The sequence below is a fragment of the Simochromis diagramma genome, unplaced genomic scaffold (assembly GCF_900408965.1).
Source record: "Simochromis diagramma unplaced genomic scaffold, fSimDia1.1 OVJJ01000079.1, whole genome shotgun sequence".
Lineage (NCBI taxonomy): Eukaryota > Metazoa > Chordata > Actinopteri > Cichliformes > Cichlidae > Simochromis > Simochromis diagramma.
In genome coordinates, this window is record NW_024387075.1 from 3,564,717 (window position 1) to 3,582,855 (window position 18,139).

General features: G+C 39.6%; 2 protein-coding genes across 3 annotated transcripts in view; both read right to left on the reverse strand.

The window, feature by feature from the left end:
* Nucleotides 1-2,267: 2,267 nt before the first annotated feature.
* Nucleotides 2,268-6,449, reverse strand: LOC120742227 (40S ribosomal protein S17-like). 2 transcript variants are annotated; one of them, XM_040045400.1, is made up of 5 exons: nucleotides 6,369-6,449; nucleotides 5,491-5,642; nucleotides 3,484-3,589; nucleotides 3,194-3,259; nucleotides 2,268-2,394 (listed from the first exon to the last, which is right to left on the reverse strand). In XM_040045400.1, exons 1-5 carry the CDS (start codon nucleotides 6,369-6,371, stop codon nucleotides 2,317-2,319), a joined length of 405 nt encoding a protein of 134 aa, XP_039901334.1. In that variant the 5' UTR covers nucleotides 6,372-6,449; the 3' UTR covers nucleotides 2,268-2,316. The 2 variants fall into 2 exon arrangements, with proteins under 2 accessions (XP_039901334.1, XP_039901335.1); XM_040045401.1 differs by lacking the exon at nucleotides 6,369-6,449 and adding an exon at nucleotides 5,974-5,996.
* A 1,527-nt stretch (nucleotides 6,450-7,976) lies between these two features.
* Nucleotides 7,977-18,139, reverse strand: part of csnk1g1 (casein kinase 1, gamma 1) — a 36,350-nt gene continuing 26,187 nt past the window's right edge. The window contains 3 exon segments of the mRNA XM_040045399.1: nucleotides 7,977-12,279; nucleotides 13,026-13,049; nucleotides 16,294-16,400. Of these exon segments, the coding sequence (XP_039901333.1) occupies nucleotides 12,225-12,279; nucleotides 13,026-13,049; nucleotides 16,294-16,400 (186 nt within the window). The 3' untranslated portion in view covers nucleotides 7,977-12,224.

Genomic DNA, 18,139 nt, shown 5'->3' on the forward strand with positions numbered 1-18,139 from the left:
AAGAAGACTGAGAATGCGAGGTGGAGGAATAGGGGGAAGAGGCCGCAAATAATGCCATCACATTGAGACAGATCCGTGATGCCATCCTTCAGGACGATCATATATTCCAGAATATAAACACATTAAAACCTTGGCATTGCATCTGCAGTACAGATCACTTTAACCCTTGTGTTGTCCTTGGGTCATTTTTGTCCTCTAAAGAAATCTTTTGCTATCAAAAATGTGTTTTTTGTTCATCAAATGGTCTGAAAATAAGTTATTCATTACTATGCTATGCATGATTGGAATAAGTTTTAAGTAATTTGATTTATTTATGGGGTTTTTATTATATTTTATAACACCTGTGGTCCTCGTGGACAAAAATGACCCCAAAGTACAAAGTGTTGCAAAGAGCCGTATTTTCACACCAAACTGCTTTCAAACATCTTTGATCTTGGATCACTGATGTGTGGGGTCAAGCACTGGTCATAACCACAACAACAACAGGCAGCACAATGAGGAGAAAGGTGCTCTATATTCAATGAAATTTTATTTATACAGCGCCAAATCACAACAACAGTCGCATCAAGGTGCTTCATATTGTAAGGTAGACCCTACAATAATACATAGAAAGTATGCTCACAAGCCTCCATTGCACTAGAGATTTGCATACTTTGATCGGCATACTTTTTTTTTACCATGTTGTGCAAAGCAAAGACCAGTAGGACAAAGCATATGTTGTCCTCTAGTATAATGAGGAGGGAGAATCACTGTTCAGGAACATCCAGGGTTAGAAGATATAGAAAATATTGTCAATATATTTAGAGTATGTGATGCCAGGTCCAGCTGTACATGGAACATGCTAGAGTACAATGGCAAACTGCTGGCCTGCAGTCAGGACACGCGAATTGTCCCTAATATTGCAGGTTTCAAAAAGAAAACAATCACCTGTAACAACTTGTTTGTTGGCCTGCAACTGCAGAAAAGAAAGCTGTCCATGATGGGACCAGTGCAGAGGAATAAACTTGAGCTTCCTCCTGCACTTGTGTCAAATATGGACACACCTTTGTCCTCATGAAAGTTTGCCTTCACTCAGACCCATGCCCTGGTGTCCTACCATGCCAAAATATAGAAAACTGTCAGGTAATGAGTTGGAATAAAGATGAATAAAACCTTGAAACACAGAGATGGATGATATTTTATACTTATGGCTTTATAAACAGTCAAAGCAAACGGGGTCATTTTTGAGCCCAGAGGACAACAGATGTGATTATTTGCTGCCAGTAAAAAACTTGAAGTAGTTTAAAAACAGCTTTCTAAATTAACTTTGATATAAACCCGTCTGTGGTAATCTGTTAAAGCAACCGACTGGTTGTGAAACGATAATCACAATAACTGATGATTTAATTTATTTTTTACCCGAAAACAAAGAAAAAATTCATTTTTATGAGGTTTTTATCACTTAAATTTGAAATGGAATAAAAAAAAAAAATTGTGTCAAAATGTTTGAATTAAGTTTTAATTAAAAGTGGGGGAAAATCCACTTCATATTAATTATCAATCAAACCAGATGGGGACATTTTTGACCCCTGAGGACCACAGGTGTGATTATGTGCTGCCATTTAAAATTTATAAAGGCTTCAAAAAAAAAACTTTCTCACTAAAGTTCAACATACAGGACTCTGTAGTTAGTCAGATAGTCAAAATTATCTAATCAACTAAATATTTTATTTTCTTGTTTTATTTCCACTTGAAAACACAGTGAACTTTATGTAAACAAGGTCTGGTGGCCCTAAAATGTAAAATGTTGGCTAAATTTTGTGTTAATGTGTTGGTCTTAAGTAAAACTAAGGTGTAACACTGAATTGAGTGACAATTTATACTTTATATTTTTAAAAAACACTCAAATGAAGTGGGGACATGTTTGACCACAGGTGTATGGAAATCGGGAGGACATTATGAGGGTTAATTACACCAACTACTTTGTGTGACTCGACTCAGCCCAGTGCAATTACATTACCAGAAGCACAAGACATTAGAAGCACCTGATTCTGTTAATACCACTGCCCAACTATTGAAGCAGAATAGTGTTTGAGTACTTGAAATTCACTTAAAAGTACCACGGCCATACTGTGGATTCCCATGATGCAATGAGCCTCTTCTCATTTACCACTACTACCTATCCAAAGCGCTTCTATTGACTTTCTCAGTAAGGGCAGTTTGGCTGATGAGAACGTGCACTCCTTAATGTTCATGTATGTTTTAGGAAAGATCCAGAAAGCTTTAAATTGAACATTTTTAACAACTGTCTTTATTCAGAGGCCATCAAACATGATTTTAAAGTCCTCGTGGCGTCTTGAAGTTCATCCCGATGGATGGCTGAGTGACTTGAAGATTGGAAAGGCCACCAAAGTCCTACAAGAAGAAGAAAGTTTTAGTGATTTAAACAACCAAGTTAAAAGCTGTGACATGACAGTTCAGCTAGCAATGACACCTCAGACTAAATAAAAACTAATGATAAACAAGTGACTTTGTTGCCCAGACTATTTCTCATTTTTACCCCGACTGGATTACAGGTGGATGCAGCCATTGTGATGCCAGTCAGTGTTTAGCAAAAGTCCAATTATGAAGCCTCTAGATGAACATTTCCATCATGTTAGTGTTTTCCACAGGATGTAACATGTCCAGGACATTTTTCTGAGTCCATAAACTCAGAAAAATGTTTACAGAAGTCGCAGAAAAAGGAGAAGACATGCCAGTGTTTTCTGTTTCTATATTTATCTTTTCTCTGCTTATTAATGTATTGGATCCCTAATTTTGCTCACCCTGCTCTAACCACACACCACAGCCTAAATTGGACGCATGACGTATAAATATGGGCATGCTTTAACTCTGCAAAGACTCAGTCAGTTAAAAATGTAAAAAAATGTAAATGTCAGTTAAAAAAAACAGGTGATTGCTCCACCCTTTTAATGCACCCATTTAATGTGTGTAGAACTACTTCCTTCCCACCCCCACTAAACACACTGGTACTTAAAAGGCCATTATTGATAAATTACACCTGGCAATGTCTTTGCAATGTGCCCATTATGTTCTCTATCAAAATATTAAGTGTTACTAACGGAAATCATATGTCAGGGTTCTGCTGCAAATTCAGAAGGACTTTCAATTATGTGGCAACCAAATAAATCAGCAAATAACATCTGAGACTCACCAACATCTTGAGCATTTCTTTTGTGTCTGGATCCACCTCAATGATCTCCTGGTCCAGAGCAGAAATCTACAGGATGAGAGACACAAATGAGTCACCTGAACTGTCCTTTCACCTCCATGTTTACTCCAGCAACAGCTGGAGAGAAATGCTCAGTGACAACAAAGATGCTTAAGGAAACCCGTGGACACTCGAGCGGCAGCTCAACGTAGCCCGACACGAGGTGCGCAACCTAAGGCACGGGGAGCACTACAGTCAGCCGTCACAGGTAGGACAGAAGACAGTGAACTGACCTCTGGGACGTAGTTGTCCCTCCTCTCTCTCTCCTCCTCCTGCAGCTTGATTGAGATTCCTCTGACTGGACCGCGCTGGATACGCTTCATCAGGTGTGTCACATACCTGAGACACAAGTGAGCACAAACACGCAATCAGAAACCTACAGCAGATTAGTACACATTTTTTCTGACTGTAAGCAGTTCACATTTCTACGTACTCCAAACCTCCAGCAGCAAAATACAAATGTTTCTAAGTTTAACTTTGTTTTTTTAGAAGTTTTATGATTTAACTTTTGTTCAACGTGTCTGAAGTTTTAGTTAATTCAGACCAAACACAGAAAATATTCAAAACAGCAATGGTGGAGTTTAAATGAGTGGCTACTGTGCACCAGCTCTCAGGTTCATAACAGAAGCACATCACACACACAGAATCTAACAATCCGAGAAAAATGACTTCAGCTAAAAACAAACACTTCACATGACTCGTTTTCCAAGCTCATCAAGTCATTTAACCTGCAGAAACGTGGTGTGAAACTCATACCAGCTGAGTCTTTTTTTTTTTTTTAAATGAACCAACTAACCAAAAACCCCCAAAACAACCTCCCCCCGAATCACGTCAGGCTGCCAGGCAGGCTACACCATGGACAGGTCAGCAGTCTGTCAGGGCTCATTCCCACTCACATGCACACTTAACTACATTTTGAGTGTGAGAGGAAGCGGGAGTACCTGGAGAGAACATGCAAACTGCCTAATGGCAGACTTGAACCTGACCGTCTCGCTGTAAAGCAAATGCACTGTCCCCAACCCGAATCACATTTAAACTTTATTGCCACTCTGGTTCTTCACCGGCTTCATTCAAGAGATAACAAAGAAGATATATCAGCGCTAAATCATGCGAGTGTCACCTTTTTCTCAAAGAAAAATGAGAAAACCCAAAAAGCAACCCCCCCCCAATTAAAAGAAAAAAAATTAAAAATAGTAGATGCCACTCGTATAAAACACAACATATCAATCTCATTCAATATCAAAAAACAAACACGCACAAATGAAGACAAAGCCTGAATTCAAGAATAAAACAGTGTTCATGTTTCATTGACATGACGAGCCGTAGGAAATCAGAGGGAGGAATTCTCAGCGGTTCTGACTTGGGGTGCACCATCTCTGCACCCCAAACATGCAACAGCTGATTGGAAAACTTCATTTTTTTACGCCAACAGCTCCACATGTGCTGCTTTGCGGTCCTTCAAAATCCTTACTTTACGTCACTGGAAACTGATTACGTAAGCATTTGCCTAATGCTGATTGGTTGACAAGGGGCACAGATTCGGGAAGTTTGTTTTCACCATGAAAAACAACTTCAGAGATACGGCATGAAAAGCATAGACAGTGTACATTTTTCACTGTTTTTAAACAATCTGCTTCACTTCAGCTCTTTGTTTGCTCCAACTTCACTCTTCTCCATGGCCAATGGGCCAACAGTAGACAAGCAAGAGTGGCCCACAGACCGGTTATACCACATACTTTGTACACTGCCTCCATCTGACAACAAAGCTCACTGCAGGTAGACGGGCCATCCCTGGACTGCCAGCGAACTGCAAACACCCTACCCCTGCTGTCAGACTGAGGTCGGATAAAGTTCAACATAAATTAACCACTAGTTTTTGGTTTTTTACATCCGTTTTGAGCCACTTTAGGACAAAGGAACCACACCAAGGGGAAAACCAAGCCAGATTTTGATTTAAAGCTACACTTGGAAAAAATTACTACCATCTACAAGTCAGCTAGCTAAACGCTTGGCCCCACCAGACCTCAAATACATCTATGTGGGCTGCTCTGACATTCTCCTGTGCGGTGTGCTCGGACAGGGACAGAGGTTCATAAATAATGTTTGATCTCTCAGGATAGTGAAGCTGTGCTGAAGAAATAACAGCATGTTGTAGCTGAAATCCTCTGCCTTAAATCTGTGCTTAACAAATCATGATCTGAGGCTAAAGCAGGAGTGCACACAGCCGAAACCCCACTCACCCTGCAATCTTGTTACGCAGAGGTTTGCTAGGGATGATGGCGATCTCCTCGCACACCCTCTTGTTGGTGTGGAAGTCGTTGCCCAGTCGTGTGTAGTACTTCTCGATGATCACCCTGGCGGCCTTCTTGACCGTCTTGGTCCTGACTCGACCCTGGAGGAGGAGGAGGCACACAGACTTAGATTTCGTGTGTATGAATTGCTGAAGAAGGAATTTCAAATATCTTCACTGATTCCCCCAAAAAACACGGTCTGGAGTTTAAAAACTTTGGCATAAGAGAAAAGGTATGACAGCTTTTAGTGGCAAAGTGTGTCACATGTTAAAATTACGTAGTGACAGATCATACGACGGAATGTAAAGTGAGTTTAAACGTCTATAAATCACATTTAACGACTCATTTAACAAACGAAACTTATATATTTAGACATTAATGGCCAATAAACGTTAAAACATATTTTGAGTACATTGAACACAAACTCATCACCATCCTCAAGTCACCGAGCAGCTAGTCCCCGTGCAAAACATTGCCACGGTAAAGACGGCTAAACGGAAGTCAAGTTGTCCTTATGAACAAACTTTCCTCCAACAACTAACGGACATTAACTCGGTATGAGAAGCATACAAACACGAGCGGAGCCAAACTGTTGCCGAGTTTACGGTGCACCGCGAAACTGCGGCTTGGTGCCCGGTTACTTCGGGAGCAGTCAGTCTGTGTTTACATGGTTAACGCCACCAAAGTGCGTCGAAAACCCGCTTTTATAAATCTTCGTGTCGCCTGTGTGCAGACTGACGGTAGTAGCCGCTCGGTGACGGGACAGCCAGTGAGGATTGTGAAGGATTGTGGAGGACGACTAGATGAAATGCTTTCCGTGGACCCACCATGTTGACTCGGACCGGTGGAAAAGGGTTAACGCACGCTCACACCGGAAGTTTATAGTTTAGAGGCTGCGCTGCTACAGCGTAGCGAGCAGTGTCGCCGCCTGGCGGTGGGAGGAGAAAACATCACGTTACTGTGAACTATTTTTTTGTTATGCACATAAATCAAGATTTGGGTTTCTATCTCAAAATTTCAATTTAATAACTCAACATTAAAATTAGGATTAGTGTCAGGGTCACGGTTAGTGTTGAGCTGAGCCTTAAAAAACTCGAAATGCTGAGAAAATAATTCCAACTGATGCAAAAGAAAATTAAATTAAATCAACATTTTGAGATTTGAACCAAATTTTGTAATTTTGTCTTACAGATGACAAGTTGCTTTAACAGCACAAACATTCGTTCATATGCATACATTACTTTGCAGCAATAAAAAAAATTGAGAAATAACCAGTTAAATTTTTTTAAAATTACAGTCACCATTTCATGTTTTTAACTAATTAGACTGATACAGTAAATTAAAACCTGGAGTGCACTGCTCAGAGGTTTAACATTTTGCTACAAAATGAAATTTTTTGTTTATTTTCAAATATTTTCTGTGCAAAGCAGCCCCAAGGGACTAAGACTGTCTCAGTCCAAGATGAAATTTGATTTTTTTTTAACGTGAAATATATTTTAATATATTTTTAATTTGCTAAGTGACAGTTTTCAAGCTGTCTAGCAACAAAATATAAATCTTAGGAGTAAAGGGATTTATAAAAAACATTTAAAAAAAAAAAAGAAATGTGACCTGTCTTTATTAAAACCATTTCACAACTTACATGATAAGCTGCTGAAGTGACATTTAAAACTACTTGCAATACCTTATTGTGACAGATGTAAAAAGGAAACTTTTGTCAAAATACCTCCAGCACCAGTTTGTTTTGAAATGGTCAGTTTACATTGGCCGGCCATAATGGTGTTAAAAACCTTTAAAGAGCAAAATCTGAGTTTGTTATGAAATTCCAATTCTAATTCAAAACCTGCCGATTGACCTTTCCACATCTTAATTCAAGTGAGCTAATTTGTGTATTTTCTTTCCTCAGCTATTTGATGGTAAAAGCTTTATTTTTATGAGCCACATTCTTGTTTTGGCTGCTGTGACACAAATGTCTATTTTTATCAACCCATCCAACTTATTTGCAAGACTAATATTAGACATTTGCCAGTCTATAGGTATCAGCATTAATATCAAACCAATACAATTAAGAAAAAGATGGGAGAAACACCCTTCAACCTTGTAGGAGGTGGTGTTGCACTGTTTGTCCACCAGAGGGCAGTATAAAACTTCCACATAAGGGAAAAAAAAAAATATTGGCTGATATCTCTAAAATATTGGTCTCCTCTATCAGTCAAACTCTAAAACAAAGTAAAACTTGTCTTCAAACAGCTGACCTGATAGAAAACTTCAAAGATCCCTATGCAGACACTGAGCTGAAAACAGCATTTCTGGTTTTTGAATATGAAGGTCCAAATCTGCTGGGTTTATAAGTCACACACATTAAAAAATTGATCAAAGTCAAAACATTTCCTGAAGCAGACTTTACAAAAATCACGTCACAAGAGACATGCAAACAAGGTGGAGAGATCTTTTATTTTACATAAAAAAGGGTGCAAATTGGAGTTTTCCCTTTAGGTGTGGAGGGAATAAAAAGTGATTTTTATAAGGTTCATGTGTGACACATTGTATTATATGAATCCAAAGAGAAAAACAAAAAAACAAAAACAAAACACAAAATAAAATATAGGCATCTCAGATAAAAAGGACCTTTACCTTTCTGCAAATCAAAAATATGAAACCATAAAAAGAAATGTGGGTCCTTCATTCTTGAAGCCCTTGACTAACTCATTCAAATACATTTTTGAAGTGACATTCATATTTCAGCACAATAATATTTATTTACAGTTTTAAGATTCCTCTTAATCATAGGCTCTAAAAAAAAAAAAAAAAAAAAAAAACAATGCCGAGGGAGGAGGATAAACTCTGGAGCTGTACAATTTGATTTTCCACAGTCAGGGGGAGAAAAAAAAAACAAAAAAACAAAAAACAAAACAGAAAAAGGAAAAAATGATCAGAGAATACGATTTTATATGAATTCCCAACAGAAAACAGACTACAATTGTGAACTCTGTACAATTTACAGTTCAAATAATCATCACAATATTGTAGCAAATGTCACCTCTCCCTCAAAAAAATAAAAAATAAAAAATAAAAATAATACAGTAAATCCAACACACAGTAAGTCTACAGTACAGCAACGAGGAAAAAGTGCCAGAGAACCCAAAGAGACCGAAGCCGTTCATTCACACTTCACACCGTCCTCTGCTTTGACTAAGTTACACACATCCAAAGTCTGACTGAAGTGAACTGTGTAAGAAATAATGGCCACTGAAAAGGAATGAAGACATGAAAATGTTTGATGTATTTTACATGAGGCCTGGAAGCCAAAACTGACTCACTGACCCAACAGTATACGAGCCCTACAGGTGAGGAAATTCGCTGGAGACTGAGAGAGAGAAAGATCGTCTCCAGGTAAGCCATGCAGATACAAGTCACGCAGAGCACTCCTATACCACTCTGCATGAGGCCAACAGTAAGAAAAGCGGATACATCAGAGTAACATATCGAGCATTTCAGCCGGGAGCTGAAGAGCTGGACAACCCGCAAGCTTTAACGGAAGAAGAAAATGTCGCAAAGATGATCAGTCACAACATCCGACTCGGGAATAATAAATCTGGTGTCCGGTTTCTCTCCAGTGACATTGTGAATGAAAGAAACCAACAGGAACGACTCGTGAAACACTTTCACTGCAACGCTTTGCTGCGCTGAGCCACGTTTGCTCGAGGATTCTTCCCAAAAATGACAGCGGACCCCTTCAAGGACACAAGGTGGAATGCAATCATCCAAAGACAGAAAAAACTAAAATAATAAAAACATTCAACTTCATATTTTCCTGGCACAGGTAAAAGGCATGGGCTAGTAGTAGTCTCAGGAAATGGCACTCAGGGAAATCCATGGGGGGAAAGACTGAAGGCTACAGTCTGGATATCCATATCAGAATACTTTGAGTTTTTTCCTCAGGCAGCTGGAATGAAATGGCCGAGCCGTGTTTGTCTGGGAAAAAATAAACTTTAAGAGGCATTAAGACATATCAGAGACATGAATACCTGTCATTCAGATAGCCTGGTTTTCCCCACCGTTCCCCTCAAATCCTATGTGTGGAATTACTATGGTAACGCCCGAGAAAAGAAAAGGGGTAAAAAAAAGAAAAGAAGAAAAGGTCCCGTAGATTTTCAAATTCAAGTACTTTCAATAACACAATAACTTAGACCCCAGAGTAACCAACATGTCAGGGGTTAAAAAAATAATAATAAACTGGAAGCTATACAGTGTAAATACATATAACAAGCAGGTTTACATACTGATTCATTGAGAAATATCTGCAACATCTACAACATCATATTTCTAAAGATGATGGAGATAAACCTGAAACTCCACTCATCTTGGTCTTGGATGAATGAGTGTGTGTGTGTGGACAGAGGGAAATGGAGTGAATGGAAGCTGTCATGGCACACACACAAACAAAAAAAGTGGGTGGGGCAAAAAACAGAAGAGAGAGAGAGAGTGTGTGTGTGTGTGTGTGTGTGTGTGTGTGTGTGTGTGTGTGTGTGTGTGTGTGTGTGTGTGTGTGTGTGTGTGTGTGTGTGTGTATTCCCTGCACCCTATAGGGAAGGCCTAGCACACGAGGCAGCTACAATTAAAGTAATAAGCACATTTAAAGTACAGTATTAAGAAGGCAGGGTCTCGTCAGGGAAAGCCGGGGTCAACAAATGTAGTGCAGTCATGGTCTCAAGCTTTGTTTGTTTGTTTGTTTGTTTAACCTCTCTTTCCCCATAAAACCATGGCTATTTGGAATGAAAAAAAAAAATTGCATTCAACAAATTCACATTAGCATAAGATGTAAAATTTAAAAGAAAAAGAACACACATATGGTAATTCATTCTGTTAGGAGGATAGGCAAGGTGACGTACTGAGGATTTTGTTTCAAGGCAGTCCTCCGTGACACTAAATAAAGAGTGAGAATGGTACAGACACGTTCACTTCTCCGCCCTCTCTTTTCTCCTCTCCCGGTGCTGACAAGGAGAAGGGGGTTCAGCAGTCGTCCAAACGTCACACACCACTTTGCAGCACGTGGGGTCTTCACACTGGTACGCACAAGGGTAACTGGGGGACGGGGGACATCTGGGGGACATCTGGAACACCGTTACACATCATTACACCAAAACGTTCCATTTGGCATCACTTTCTTGGGAATACATCTTCAGTGTGTCAACAAAGGGGAAGTCGTTAACTGCTCTCACACTAGCTGGGAACAGTCTGGTACTCTTTATTACACAGGATACCCAAAAGGGGAGGGGACGGGGGAAAAAAAAAAAAAAAAGAAAAAAAAAAAGACACTGAAATCTCACATTAACTATGCCGCCAACATGTCATCCAAGTGGTGATGTGACTGCGGTCGGTTGGTCGGTCAGTAGGTTGGTCGGGGGGTTAAGGCATTGGACAGAAGCGTTTCAGAGGCTGTGATTCTCCAAAAGTGCCTCACATCACTTTTTCCTCATGTTATTCCAAAGCATCCCCCAATGTCTACAAGATCAACAACATTTAAGACCCTCCCACCTAGTTTTGGTCACCTTTTTTTTTTTTTCTTCTTTTTTCTTTTTTTCTTTTTTTTTTTAAACATTGGTCTCAGCTCCCCAACTGCAATTTCATTCCCGTGCACGTGACAGATTATATAAATGCTTTAAAGTCATTTATTTTACTGTCCATACATTCAGTGCGTATGTTTAAGAATTAGTAGGAAAAACTGGTGGAAACCGAGATAAATAGCATAAATAGCATTTGTTTTCCCACCCCCCCTGCATCTACAAGTGTCATGTTGCTGCTCAGCGAAGGGTAGGAGCAAAAACTGCAGGAGAGTCCAAAGAGACTGTAGTGTGTTTTGACAGCAGCGAGGTTAAGGGGAGCGCTTTAACCAAGCAGCATGAGCAGAGAACACTGTACACGAGGCGTCTCTGTTTTCTGATGTCTCAGGCCCCGGTCCCAGTGCCAGAGTTGACCTCTTTGGAGGACGGGGGGAAAAAGAAAACAACAACAACAAAAAAATATAACGTGCAGAGGCCAAATGGCAGACTGATGCTCTTTGTGCCTGTATGTGACGATAGGCGCTTACACTCTTGGCTCTTCTTGTGTTACATTCAGTTCCTACATCAGGAATCATCATAAAGGGCTTTGTGTCATAATGAGTTTGCAAACTGAGGGCAGGATGCATTTAGGAGATTAGAAAGGAACTGAAGTTGATGATTTTATGAGTCAAGCAGGAATCGTAGTGAAGCAAGTTTCCACAGGAGGTGCCATCTCTTCCTCTTCAGGAGAAAAAAAGAGAAATAAAAAAAAAATACTGATGTTGGGAGTCTTGGGGGAGGAAGGAAAAAAGATTATCCTCTGCAAAATTCCATCAGAAAGGTTTTTTCCCCATTTGGCCGACTGACCTGCAACACAACCCGGCACAGCTTGACAGAGGGGTGGAGGGCGAAGAAGAAGAAAAAGGACAACAAAAAAAAAAAAAAATCCCACAAGAAGACACAAGCATCTTGTACATCTCAGCAAACCGTTTTTAAACTTGTCCAAAAAACGGAGAACAATTCAATCAAGATCTCTCAGATGACTCCCTCTTCTATTCTGAACGGGACCTTACTGATTTCTAATAAAATCACAATCGACTGAGCCAAACAGCTGGAACGTTTCAGGCTGGTGCTGCGTGATCATTTTTGCCGTGGCGTGTTCTTCTTCCGTTTCCGCTTGAAGAAACAGCAACACCTGCAGAAAGACGTGGACGTTAAATGAGCGCGTGGATGAGAGAAGCACGAGAAAGAACAAACACGGCAGTGTGTTAAATATCACAGGAGCCTCATCTGAGTCTTATTTCTTTGTCTTTTAAATCAGAACAGTAAGAACTCAGTAACACCTTAACATGGACACGATGGATGTGTTCCCATCCACCAAGCGTTTGCGTATTCACCTCCCACCATTTTAACAGACAAATGGCAGAGGAACAAAAACTACAAACTGACTCTGAAGGCAATACTTCTAGGTAAAATCTTTAAAAATAAATTAAAAAGGAAGCAGTGAACACAAAAGTCACAGGACACGGTGAGCCTGAACGGTTAATAAGAACATACAAAGACAAGAAAAAAGCAGATTAGGACATAGGACAGTGACTGGATACCCTCAGATTCATTTAATATTTAACAAATAGTGGTGTTCCATGCAAAAAGGCTGTAACCTAAAGTCAAATGTTTAGTTATAAAGGAGCCATAATTAAAAAGAGTTTTTCTTTCTGGCCTGATATTATTTATTAATGTTTGTCAGGCAGCAAGGTTTACTAAATGCAGAAAACGGGCAGAAACTTGGCAGTAAACACAGCTGACAGTGTTTGTGGGCACTATATAATATGCACCAGTGAGAGTCTGGTTACATTTTGTAAATAACTCCACTGGGCCCAGCCTAGGCTGGTCCACTCCCTGTCCCATGAGTCTGATGTGGACGAGCAGAGAGGGACTCACCACAGGTTGAGCATTTTCACGCAGCTACAGAAGGAGAAGGAGAAGGAGGAGGAGCAGGAGGAGGAGAGAGGGAGGAGTGTAAAGAGAAAAGAAAGATAGATTAATACAGCGAGACCGAGATGATGGGGCTGGGAACATGCCACACAAACATGCACACCCACGCACCAACAGGACACAGGTGGACACAGAGACAGAAAGTTAAGAGGTTAAAAGAGAGAAGGTCACAGAGAAGGTCACAGAACATCCCTGCAGCTTATTAAGTCTCCTAGAATTCCCGGGAACGGGGGTGATACGGCATCACGTTTTGAGCATGTTTCTAAAATGTTAAATCCTTTAACAAAAGCTGCTTGGTGTGTAGATCATTGTGTCCTTATACTTACTTACTTCATTTTCTATGTTAAACACAATGAACCACAAGAGTTGACATTTACGTGCTCACTTAAAAAAACTGGCCCAATGTGCACTGTGGGTGGCTAGACTTTTTAATGCTACAACAAGTACTAACATAATGTAGTGCAACTATTTTTGTTTAGTAAAACAATTAAGTAACTAGATTTGTTCTATCCCATAAATAGGTGAAAATATTAATGCAAAAAAACCAAAAAAAAACACCCCGAACATGTGGGTATTCAGTCACATGACCACTAATCATGTGACTTTAACTTGTCTCCTATTTTGGACACAGGATGCTGTAGAGTCTAATGGACCAGTTTCTAGGCCCACAGGCCTAGTTCCACTACAGCTCAATGTTTGCAGACAAGTTAGTTCCATGCAAACTACAAACGACCGTGTCAGTATCATTAGCGCCCAAACCGAGGTTTTCACTGCGATGCACTCTTTGTGACTACTTTCACATGGAAAAAGCCGGCAACAGCCGGCAACTACTTGCCAATAAAGTTGGGGAGAATAGACATTTTTCCCTAGCAACCTGTGTTTGCCAGATGATCACCAACCAGTCTCTAGGGCTGTGCAACTGAGGCTTAACATTTTAAACTGGTCCTATAAAGACAGCCTTTTGTCTTTTTTAGATTGAGTCCATGATTGTGAATAAAAATGTCGTATTATTTCAGCTTAACTACACCAAATATTTCCTATAAGGCCAATTTTAAATCAATTTGCCATCATTATGTCATTAAAAAAATAAAAATAATTTTTTTGGTTGATGGGGCATCAAAGAGGAAATGGGCACAAAACACACCAACAGCAGCAAGGCCGGCCATCTGGGCAGAGACAGAAATGAATGCACATTAAAAAAAGAACACACAGCTCAGAGATTCAGGAGGCTACTCGCAACAAGGAAACACTTTATAAACACTGTCGTTAAAGCTGGTTCATGGTTAATCGCTTCAGCATTAAACTTTCCCAGACAGCTGAACTGAACTTATCTAAAACAAGTTCATAGGTAATTATATGTAAAGCATATTAAAACACAGTACGCAATGAGTGATTTTTTTTCCTGGGGTGTTTAGGGGTTCAATAGTGCGCTCGCTCTCATTTTGATGTGTTACTAGAACACCAGTGTGTACATACACTACATGAAGTAAGGGCATAAAATGGACCAGCAATTCAGCAAGGTGTTCTGTTAAACACTTACTATTTATTTATATACACACACTGTTACAATTTGTCAGGGACGTGCTATGAAGTTCAGTCCTCACGACGTTTTAGCTGTCGAGCAGCTGCCCGAAGGCTGCGGCCAGAAATGTCTTAAAATCATCAAAACAATTTTGTTTTTGGGTTAACTACTTCATTTTTTTAAGGCTCAGTTGGGCTGTTGCTGATTCTGAGGTTACTTACTCAGTGGGCCGGTTATTAAAAATTGATTTTAATTGAAGAAATTTGTGAATAATTGAAATTTAAAAAGTAAAAAGTAAATATCCTCTGCTCAAATTTTCTCAAATTTTGTTTATTTGCATGTAAAATTAAAAGTTACGCACAATCTAATCTAATTTGTTTACTTATATTTCTTTTCTTTTTTTAAACTCCTCTATTTTTATTGGTCTTATTTGACTTTGTTTGATGTCTGGACTTTAATGTAAAGCACTTGGAGCTGAAAGCGCTGTATGAAATAGGCCCAGCATCATAAATCTTTCCACCGCAGACTTGAATCTAGACCAGTCAAGTGGTCCAGTGCTGAAGTTAAATTGGAATGGCTGCCTCCCTCAATCAATAGCATAAAGCATGGTGGAGAAAGAAAATGTGTTTAAAGTTGATTCCTACATTTCTGTTATTACTTCCGTTTCAAACTATGCATCTCCTCATTATTATATACTGTTTTGTCTGAGAGCTGTGTGAATCTAAGAGCTGCCCTCACTTCTTGTCAGTCAGACGAACCGTGTGATCTTCGGCTTGCACAGCAGTTTTTTCAGTGGCTGGCCAGCCATGCAGCGTGGCACCATTCCAGCTGCTGATGCTTAAGACTGGCACCATTTACCGGTTAGTTCCTGCTACCAGCTCAAACCAGTGCCAACACTAATTTCAATGATTTTTACACTACTTGTGTGCTGTAGAGATTGTAGTCTATGTTAATGGTTGATTGGCTGGGCACAGGCATGAGGGGGTGCATTAGTTAATCTACAGTACTGTGCAGAAGTCTTGAGGCAACCCTTCATTTCTTTATTTTTTGCTGCCATGGAGCCAGGCTTTCCTGTAATTTTTTAAGAGCTCTTGAGCAATAGTTCTCCAGGCATTCTGTCGGCCAGTGGCTGCTTTTTTTCTTCAGTATGTTAAACCACTTAACACTGACCTATGAATCACTCAAGGATAAAATGGCACCTAACTCAAAGGATGAACTAGTGTTGTGTCTACACATAAACAACTTTGCAAAGAACTTTAGGCATATTGTTACTAGCAGCCCATCGTAAAAACAAAACTTGTTTCCATTTTAAGTTGAATCTAGGAAAAATCTTAAAGATAACATAGTTTGATAGATATGAAATAATAGTTTTGTATTTTTTCCTCCACCAGGGTGATTTCCAAAGAGCTATTAAAGAAATGAGGGCTGGCTTTTACTTTTGCACAGTACTGTACAATGGCTTTTTTTATTTTTACAGAAAAGGAAAATTCACTGAGGGATATAGAGACTGGTTGCAGATCGTAAACCCACACACCCAGACAGATAAGAGGGGCAGGTGGAAGATGACAGCTGGTGGCTGGAGCTGTCACAATTCCAGACGATAGCAAAAGGAGACAGAGGGAGGTAAAGAGGGAAAGAGAAGAAGCGACAGATGGACATGGAAGAGAGTCGTGGTGGCTATATGACACATACTTGGCCTCGTCGGGCGGATGCTCCTCTGGCGGAGCTGTAATTGGGGCGTTGGAATGAACAGCCAGCGGATCGTCTGCATTCAGCTCCCCGTTGGTTGAACTGACCACCTGTGACACAGACTGGTGTTAAGTTCAGTTAAACCACTTATGTGTGTCCACACAACAGATACGTATGGAAAAACCAGATACTGCTGTGACAGAAAGTTTACCTGGTTAACAAAGAACAAGTTAACACAAATACTCTAGTTCATTTAGTTTTGCTTGTATTGGGAGAAACTGGTTTCGTGGCAGCAAAAAAACAACAACAAAAAAAAAAAAAACAACAACAACAAAAAAAAACAAAAAAAAAAAAACACCACAACATGAAGAAAAACCTGGCTTCCAGTCTGTGAATGGTTCTGCTATTTTTTTTTTACTATTTTGTAGCTTTAAGTCATACAAGCATAGTCTTGTTTGTTATCAGTGTGTATCGATATTTGCCCCAAAACAGCAACGAGTCACCAAAGTTAGAATGTTGAAATGCTCCAGAGAGAAAAAATAAAAGACTTTCAAGAGTCAAAACTTAATCCCAAAAGACAGCACAGGTTGGGAGGGAGGCAAGCAAATTTCAGATTGCAGTAATTACAATATCACGTAAATACAGGGCTGTAGTCCAGTTTAGCTTTCCATCAACAAACAAGCTGTGTCCCTACAGTATACAAGGGCAAGGTCTCACCAGTGACCACACCTGAAACTAAAGTAAAGACTTCACCAAACATGGGCAATTACAACTACATGTAGAAAACTCATTTTAATAGATTTGTATAGAACAGGGGAGGGCAACTGATTTTCCCCCTAAAGGGCCCATGAGAAACTGGGACTACTGAGAAGGGCTGCACTAGTAAGCTAACAAAGAAATAGTCAATATTGAGCAGAATTGAGTTCAGCTTATTGGTGCAGTCCTGAACAGTCTTGGTTTATCATGTGACCCCTTGGGAAAATCAATTGCCCACCCCTGGTATAAAGCGAAACTGCACCAACATCTTTCTGTTGCTTGTGGAATCCATTCAGCAAACCTATAGACTCATTACTTAAAAATAAAACTAAATGAGTAAAAGGACTTCTTAAACATACATAAGAGGATTGGGGCCACTGAAGAAAAAAAAAACATTATTATTTTTATTATAAGTATTCGTGGGTGATGACTCTTCCACCCTTTTCGGAATTCTAAAAAGAATCAGAATTTTTACTTTTCAGCCTCAGAACTCTGGCGTTTTCTTTAGTTCTGCGAAGAACTAATCAGCTAAGAATTTTGACTTTCATCTCAGAATCCTATTAAAAATAAAGCAGGAATTTTGGGGAGGAAAAAAAACCAAAAAACTCACACCCCTTGTGACTGTAATCCTGCTCTGTAAAAAACATGTTTAGATGAAGGACAAACCATAAAATCAAGATGCCAGTAGCAGCCATTTATTCTTGAACTTATGAGCCTGTAAAAAGAAGCAATGTTTTTATTTGTCACAAAAAAATGGGTTTGTGTGCACCCACATGCACTCATGAGTACATATAGATCGTGAAAAGTGGAGTAAAGTGGATTTGTTGGCTTTTTGGACATATTTAGGAAAAAAAACATATCTTCTTTGATCTACCACAATGAAAATTCTCAATATTCCTGTCTAGAAGAAGTAAACACTTGGTTTCAAGCTAGTATTGCGATGTTAAGCATAAATAATAATTTCTTGTATGCATTCTTGAATGCAACTGTCCAGACATATTTCATATATGAAATGTGACTATTGTAGCCAATCTCATAACCCTCCATGTGTTCTTGCTCGGCCTTGGTGGATTTGCTGTGTGCTTACAATCAT